This window comes from Octodon degus, unplaced genomic scaffold, assembly GCF_000260255.1.
Source record: "Octodon degus isolate 3935 unplaced genomic scaffold, OctDeg1.0 scaffold00279, whole genome shotgun sequence".
NCBI lineage: Eukaryota > Metazoa > Chordata > Mammalia > Rodentia > Octodontidae > Octodon > Octodon degus.
Genome location: NW_004524855.1, coordinates 1,375,131 through 1,382,620, shown reverse-complemented (window position 1 = coordinate 1,382,620; position 7,490 = coordinate 1,375,131). Strand labels below are relative to the sequence as shown.

General features: G+C 65.6%; 1 protein-coding gene across 2 annotated transcripts in view; it reads left to right on the top strand.

Moving 5' to 3' along the window:
• The first annotated feature begins 544 nt into the window (after positions 1 to 544).
• Positions 545 to 7,490, top strand: part of Rab3il1 (RAB3A interacting protein like 1) — an 8,045-nt gene continuing 1,099 nt past the window's right edge. Inside the window, exons 1-9 of one of the 2 annotated variants that reach the window (XM_023707083.1) lie at positions 545 to 613; positions 4,322 to 4,568; positions 4,787 to 4,882; positions 4,962 to 5,039; positions 5,263 to 5,481; positions 5,995 to 6,135; positions 6,399 to 6,527; positions 6,607 to 6,719; positions 7,316 to 7,415. In XM_023707083.1, the coding sequence (XP_023562851.1) occupies positions 603 to 613; positions 4,322 to 4,568; positions 4,787 to 4,882; positions 4,962 to 5,039; positions 5,263 to 5,481; positions 5,995 to 6,135; positions 6,399 to 6,527; positions 6,607 to 6,719; positions 7,316 to 7,415 (1,134 nt within the window). In that variant the 5' untranslated portion in view covers positions 545 to 602. The remainder of the gene's footprint in view (positions 614 to 4,321; positions 4,569 to 4,786; positions 4,883 to 4,961; positions 5,040 to 5,262; positions 5,482 to 5,994; positions 6,136 to 6,398; positions 6,528 to 6,606; positions 6,720 to 7,315; positions 7,416 to 7,490) is intronic. The other variant, XM_004646725.2, reaches the window with a different exon arrangement.

Genomic DNA, 7,490 nt, shown 5'->3' with positions numbered 1-7,490 from the left:
CGGAAGGAAAGGCTTAGGGTCCGCAGCCGGTGGGTGGGCAGGACCTGGACAGGGTCAGGAGCGCTGCTCCTGCTATGGGCCTGGTCTGGGGAAGTCGAGGCCCAGGTGGATCAGAGGGACAAAGGACTTGGGCCAGCTTTGGGGTCTCCTCCGGGACATGTGCCTTTGGCTTGTTCAAATAGCTTCACATCCAGCCTTCTGAGGCTCCTCACGGCCACAGAGGCAGGGCTTGGGGTCACTGGCGGAAGGGCGGACAGGGCAGGGCCAGAGCCCTTGGGGTGGCTGGAGGGACACCACCAGGGAAGACCTTCCCTCGAGAACTCAATGGGAGAACTAAGAAACCCAATTTGGAGAGAGCCACGCAGCACAGGCGGTGCAGAGGGGAGGGGCGCCGGGGGCCAACGTGCTGCGGCAGGGTGGTAGTCAGAGAAAGGCGGCGCGTCTGTCGCTTGCTCCGTTCGCCCCCCGCGTCTCGAGTGGGGTGGGTGGGGCTGAGGCACGTGACCCCAGACTGCCCTCGGCCACGTGATGCGGGGCGGGGCGGGGCGGCCCGGCGGGCTGCGGTGCTGTGGCGCGGGACGCGGCGGACACCAGCCGCCGCGATGTGGAGCGGGTAGGAGCACGGGAGGTGGGGTCCCGGCAGACCTGTGCGATAGGGCCCCGCGCGCACATTCCCGGCTGGAGGGCCTGGGGGTTCCCAAGGGCTGCACCCCTCTCGCCCGGCAGGCTGTGCGCCACCCCCGGCACCCTGGGCTGAGCGGGGTGCTGAGAGGCACAACCGGAGGCGGGGTCCCAGGCGGGCTTAGGGGGTTTAGGGCCACCCCACTGCGCGATGGTTGGGGCGGCACAGGGGGCTCAGTCTTGCCCGGGCGCGGGGTCTGCGCGCCTGGGACGGTGCGCTTGGCCTGCCTGCGGAGATACACGGTCGCAGCGCAGCCAGTGACTGGAAGGCCGAAGCCGGCCAGTGGCTGCCAGCTCTAAGCTGTCACTGCCTTTCTCTGGGTCCCCAGTTGAAATGAGCCCTAGGGTGGGCATGACCCCTGTCTAGACAGTGCTGGGCCTGGTAAGGCACAAGCCTAGGTACAGAGTCACAGGGTCCTCAGGTGGTGGCCCAGCCTGGCTGTACCCATCGGCTGCCTGGCTGAGCCCAGTCCCGTGTGCTGCTGTCCTGTGTGGGCCTGGCCTGATAGTGCAGGTAGTGGAAAGGCAATGATGTGGGGGACAGCAGAGGAGCTGGGTACCCGAGGGGAGGCAAGGTTTGGGGTCACGGCCAGCCCTTTAGGAACCCCCGCGTGGATGGACCACACTGCCAGCACCCACTGGGGTCATTCTAGGAGCTGGTGACCCCTCGGGGTGGCCATCGGCCACCTTCCAGTGGGCAACAGTGGCTGAGGGACCCTTCTGCTTGGCCCTGGCTCGTGTCTTGTACCTTGAGCTGGAGGTGCCTGTACTTCCTGCAGGATGCTGAACCCCACACACTGGGCCACCTCTACCCTGTGGCTCCTGGAATGTGGCACACCTGGGTCGTCTTCCACTGAGCGAAGGCCAGGTCCTCAGTGACCGCAGAGCTCAGGGCTGTCCCATGGGCCCAGTGTCTCCACCGCCACCTGGGCGGTCCAGGCCCGCTCTGTGAGCTTGAGCAAGTCTTCCAGCTCCTGAGGACACAGTGCCAGGCAGCAGCCCCTACATGGGAGAGGGAGGGCTTGGTCACCAGCCCTGAAGCCCTCCAAGATCGAGGCCCAGAAGCTGGGAGTGGCTCCTGCACCCTGTCCTGGGCGCGGCTGGTGCAGCCCACTCTAAGCTCAGGAGCCTCGGTGACTTGGGGGGCGTCCAGGTTTGGGGGGTACTTCTTGGGTCTCTTCAGACAGATAGGAAGCACGTGCCATGCTGTGTGGTAGGAGAGGCCATCCTGGCCTGTGTTGCTGGGACCCTGGGACAAAGGGCTGGATTCTCTTGGGCCAGGCTGCCTGCTCCTCCCTGCCCTCCCCCCAGGACCTGCTGCCCTGTGGGTGCCCCAGCCCTGTCTCACCTGTTCTTCCACCCCTCTTGAGGACCCTGCAACCCTGGAGACAAGATGTGCCCCCCACCCCAGGTCCCTGCATCCACTGGTACAGGCTGTGGCTTCAGCTGCTCACTGGTGCCACCCAGAAGCTGCCACTGCCCCTCCCTTGGTCTCCCAGTTCCTCTGCCGCTGCCAGGCCTGTGCTCCACGGCTGCGCTGCTCAGGGTGTTCTCCTAGGGTCCCTTTGTGGTCCCCAGCTGCTGTCCTCCGGCCTGTTCCCATCCCCACCCCGCAGGCCTGGGCTCACTTCCTCAGGGTGGCTGGTACATTGTGCCTCTTCCCCATGCTGCCATCCATGCCCTGCTTGGCAGTCATGTGCCCCTTGAGGCCTGTACCCTGGGTGCTATTTCCAGCCAGCCCCTTGCTGTGTGTTCCAGTCCCCCTGCCACCCTCTCTGATCCTGTGCCCTTGCATCACCTTCAGTGGTGACACTCTGCTGCCTGGTCCCAGAGCCTGGTTTGGTGCCCGAGGCCTGCCTGAGACCCCGGTCACATGGCTGCCATCCTTCAGCCTTCCTGGCCTCCACTGCATGCTGGTGGATGCTGGCCACCCCCCCTCCCCGAGCTCGACCCTGATCTCTTGGCCCCTGAACAGAACCTTTCTTGATGTGCATCTCTGATCTCATCTCAGTGGGGTTTGGGTGGAGGAGGGACAAGGACAGAGCTCTAGTGACTGGCCATCCCTCCTTGGGATCTGAGTCTAGAGCTGGGTAGAGGGGAAGCCAAGGGGAGCTGGCAGCCTGGGATGGCCCACTCCCCGCACCTGCTCTCCTGAGGGTGTGTGCTCTGGGCTTCTCCAGGAGAAGGGCAGCATCACCGCACCCCTGTGAGTCTGTGGTTCGGTTCCTAAGTAGGGTCCGATCCTCTCTCCAGCTGGGAAGTGGTGGGGACCATGCTGCCCACCACGGGCCCGTGCATGCAGACTCCTTCGCTGTGTCTGTGTGGAGATGGGGGGGGGGGGACGCAGCTTGGTCCCACGGGAAGGCAAGTGGCCTTGGCCTTCAGGAGGGCAGCCAGTGGTCCTCACCTTCGAAGGAAGCCGGAGCTGGCATCCACCCGTGTCCTCTGTCTGCCTCTGCCCTCCACCAGGGGTTCTCGCTTGTTCTCCTGACATGGGCGCCCCAGGCAGCCAAGTGACAGCAGCTCTGGCCACCCACCTGAGGGCCAGTGCTGGGCCCCCGTGGACTTAAGGCTGGCTCCCCGGCCCCATCCTGTCCTACGTGGCACAGGTCCAGAGGATTTGGGGGCCCTGGGGCCACGTGTACCCCCAGGACAGGCGCCTCAGTCCTGCAAGCAAGACTGTGGCCTAGGGACAAGCAGAAGCTTCGGGGACAGTGTGGGCTGTGCTAGGTCCGATCTTCTGGGCCTCATTCTGCCTCCGCCCCACCCTCACTTTGGACCTGTGGAGGGGACATGACTGCCCCTTTAGCCTGTTGGCCCTGACCATCTGGGTGGCCTGGGCAAGCACCTTCCCTTGCACTCCAGGAGGCTGAGACAGGAGGATCAAAAGTTTGGGCCCAGCCTAGGCTACCTCCTTGAACAGGGTCTGTGGCTCAGTGGGAGGACCCGGGTGAGTAGGTGACTAATCCTTTCTTGGTGCTGAGGCCGCTGAGACGCCCTGCCTGCCCCTCCCCCCTTCCCCACCCCCCCTGGCTTCCTCTGCCCAGGCTCAGCTGCTACGAAGCGCTGGCTCAGGCCCCGCTCTGCTGAGCCAGCGGATCTGAGGTGCTGTCTTGGCGCCAGGGTCCTCAGCACAGGAGGGGCGTCGGAGCCGGAGGAGGACACTCCCGCCTGGCCTGCCGCGCTGACTCCGCAGAGTCGGCAGTCATCAGGGCCTTCCGCCACGGAAAAGCCAAGGCTCTGATTCTTCCGTTCTTTTTCCTCCTCCTCCCCCCCCCCCCAGTCTTACCAAGTAGCTGAGGCTGGCCTTGGCTCAGCTACTTAGTAGCCCATAGCCCAGGCTGGCTCAAACTCAAGGTGATCCTCCTGCCTCAGCCTCCTGAGTGCTGGGGTCACAGCCTTGTTTCAAGGCCAGAGTGCATCTGTCAGCACAGTGTGTGACCCCTGCTGCCCACCAAATCCACCCCATGGCCCAGGGCTAGCACTCCTGCACTGTTCCCATGAGGCGCGTGAGAGCTGGCAGTGGCCCCGTGTTGCAGATGAGAGGCAGGGGCTGGTGGCAGCTGTGACCCCTGACCGTCCCTGCCCTTGAAACCTCAGGACCCACCTGGGTCTGCTGACCGTCCTGTTTCTCTTGCAGCCTGCCGCAGCCGGACGAGGGCCTCCCCCCACCCCTTGCGGCTATCCCGGGGCCCTGGAAGGGTGTGGACCCCTGCAGAGGCCGCAGGGAGGCCCCTGCACCTCAGGTCCAGGCTGCAGAGGGTGGGGAGACCCCGGAGGAAGAGGCTCCCACCCAGCTGGACGTGTCGCGCCTGCGCAGCTCCTCCATGGAGATTCGCGAGAAGGGCTCCGAGTTCCTGCGGGAGGAGCTGAGGAGAGCCCAGAAGGTGGGGTCCGGGAGCGGCGGGGGAGGCGGACCCCGATTCGACTGCCTGGGAAATGGACGGGCAGGCACTGAGCGCTCTGCCCGCGGCTGCCGCCCCGCCTCGGGAACCGGGCCCAGCTCTCCCTGCTCCCGGCGGCCGCTCCTCGCCGGGCCCGGCACCAGGCAGAGGCCCCTGGGGACCCTGGGCTGGCCCAGTGACCGTCCCTGCGCTGTACACAGGAGCTGAAGTTGAAAGATGCGGAGTGCGCGCGGCTGTGTCGCGTGCGGGAGCAGCTGGAGCGCGAGCTGGAGGAGCTGACCGCCAGCCTGTTCGAGGTCCCGGAGCCGGGGGTGTCGGGTGCGGCGGAAGGGGGGGCCCGACCCTGGCGGCTCCACAGATCCCGCCCTCTTCCAGGAGGCCCACAAGATGGTGCGGGAGGCCAACACGAAGCAGGCGGCCTCCGAGAAGCAGCTGAAGGAGGCCTGGGGCAAGGTGAGGCTCCACGGCCGGCTGGCCGCGGGGGCTGGGTGGCAGGGCCTGCAGCCGCGTGTCTCGCGCACTCGTGGCTGCTCCACGGCAGTGCCTCAGCCTGGCACCCAGGCTGTGGCACCCAGGCTGGGCTTCTGCTGGGACCCCAGATACTCAGTGGGTCTCCTGCAGTGTGCTCCCCGCCCACGCCCGCCCCGTGGTCTGTTTCCTCGCGCACCTCCTGCAGATCGATATGCTCCAGGCGGAAGTAACCGCTCTGAAGACCCTGGTCATCACGTCCACCCCAGCCTCCCCCAACCGCGAGCTCCACCCACAGCTGCTGAGCCCCAACAGGGCTGGGCTCCGCAAGGGACACTCACGGCCCAAGAGTACCAGCAGCGCCCTGTGCCCTGCCGTCTGCCCCTTGGCTGGGCAGGGCCTGGTGCAGGGTCAGGAGGGCAGGGAGGTGAGGTGCGGGCTTGGGGATGCAGGGTTGTAGGGTCATTGAGCCTGGCAGGCCCGTGTGGCCTGGAGCCTGTCCACCCCACAGACTGGGTGACATCCCTTTCCCTGTGGAGTTGGGCAGAATTTCAGGGTCAGGTGGCCTGAGCCGGGGTCCATACTGTGGCCAGAGCCACGTGGGTACCTCTGTTGTCCCTGAGCATGAGGGTCCGTGGGGCCACTTCCCGAGACACATGTCTCTGAAGGACACCTCCCTCTGGCCAACTGGGCACATGGGCTTTGGATTGGGTGGCCCTGGGGCAGCCCCTGAGACCTCAGTTTCTGCCTGTGGGAAATGGGCCTTGGGACCTTGGGGAGGGAAGAGCCCAGGGGACACAGGTGTTGGAGTTGCGGCTACTTGTCTCCTACCCGGAGACCCCACCTGGACACTGATGTCTCCTCCTGCCTCCTATCTCTCTGTGAACTCTGTCCATATGTCTGTCCGTCCGTCCGTCCATCTGTCCACCCTCTGGCCCAGCCTGGCCTCGCCCCCCTTCTCTCCCTGCTCCTCTGCGTGCTCCCCAGCAAGGCTGCCCACCTCACCTACGAGCCGGCCTGGCCACCCCCACCTGGGGAGCCCGAGCCTGCTGCCACCGCCTGTCTCCCCTTTGCACGGCAGGTAACCATCCAGAGGGGGCCACCCATGCACGCCCCTGCATGCAGGGACAGGCCAGCGTCCCTGTGTGTCCTCAGCCCATGAAGAGGCTGTGAGGGGCCTGGAGAGGGCCCTGCTCTTGGGTCTGGGTCCCTAGCGTCGAGGAACTGAAAACCCAGCATGTGTTCACAGCTCTTTCCCAGATGAGGCTGCCCACCACTGCTGGGCACAAGCCCTGGGCCACCTCACCCTCATGCCCCTGGCTTTCCCTGCCCTGCTGCCCGCAGATGGATACAACGCTGTTTGCAGAGTTCCAGGCCTGGAGGGCAGCACCCACACTGGACAAGGCCTGTCCCTTCCTGGACAGGGTCTACCGCGAGGATGTGGGCCCCTGCCTGGACTTCACCATGCGCGAGGTGAGGAAGCAGTGGTGGGCAGCGAGGTCCAGTGTGCCCATCCGCATGTCCACCTCACTAGCCCTGCCGTCTGCTGCAGCTCTCTGCGCTGGTTCGGGGTGCCGTGGAAGACAACACACTCACCATCGAGCCTGTGGCTTCCCACACACAGCCTACCTCAAAGGCTGCTGCCGCGGAGTGTGGCCACACCAGGTGAGCTTGAGTCTGGCCCTTGCCATCTGCGAGGACAGGGACCCCTGCTGACCCCATAAGGGGGGGAGGCTCAGCCTGTCGTCACTGACGTCCCCATCTTCTTGGTGTCATGGCCAAGTGGGCTCAGCGGATGTCCTGGTGAGTCCTGCAGCCAAGCAGTTTGCCTTCTCTTGGGCAACTCTCTAGCTGTTTCCTAGGCAACAGCAGGATTCCCTGGGAAAGGATGATAGTTTGAAGCAGCCCAGCTGTAGCTGGGAGAAGGGGAGAGAAAGGCCGCAAGGAGCTGAGGGATCCAGGGGTGCTGGCTGGGGAGGGACAGGTGGCCTGCTGTTCAGCACCCAGCAGGACAAGGTTGCCCAGGCCTGGCTTGGGTGGGACTTGAGGGCGTAGCTGTGGGGAGCAGGAGGAGCGTCGGCCCCTGCAGTGGCTCAGATGCCGCCGGCAGCAGGGACAGCTCCAGGAGGGGCTGTGTGGTTTCCTGGCTACAGCGCAGGGCTGACCAGGTGTTCTTGCCCAGGAGGGGACTGGCCTGGGCACCCGGGGGCCCCTGCAGCTGGAGCAGAGCGGCTGGGTCTGAGCACTCCCTCTGCCCTCAGCACTTGTGCCCTGAGTGGGCTGAGCAGCCCCTGCCGCCACCGCATCCGGCTCGGGGACTCGGAGAGCCACTACTACATCTCACCGTCCTCTCGGGCCAGGGTGAGTCATGTGGTTGCTCGGGAGCCCCGGGAGCACAGATACGCAGGTGCCAGGGCTCAGGCGGAGGCCGGCCGG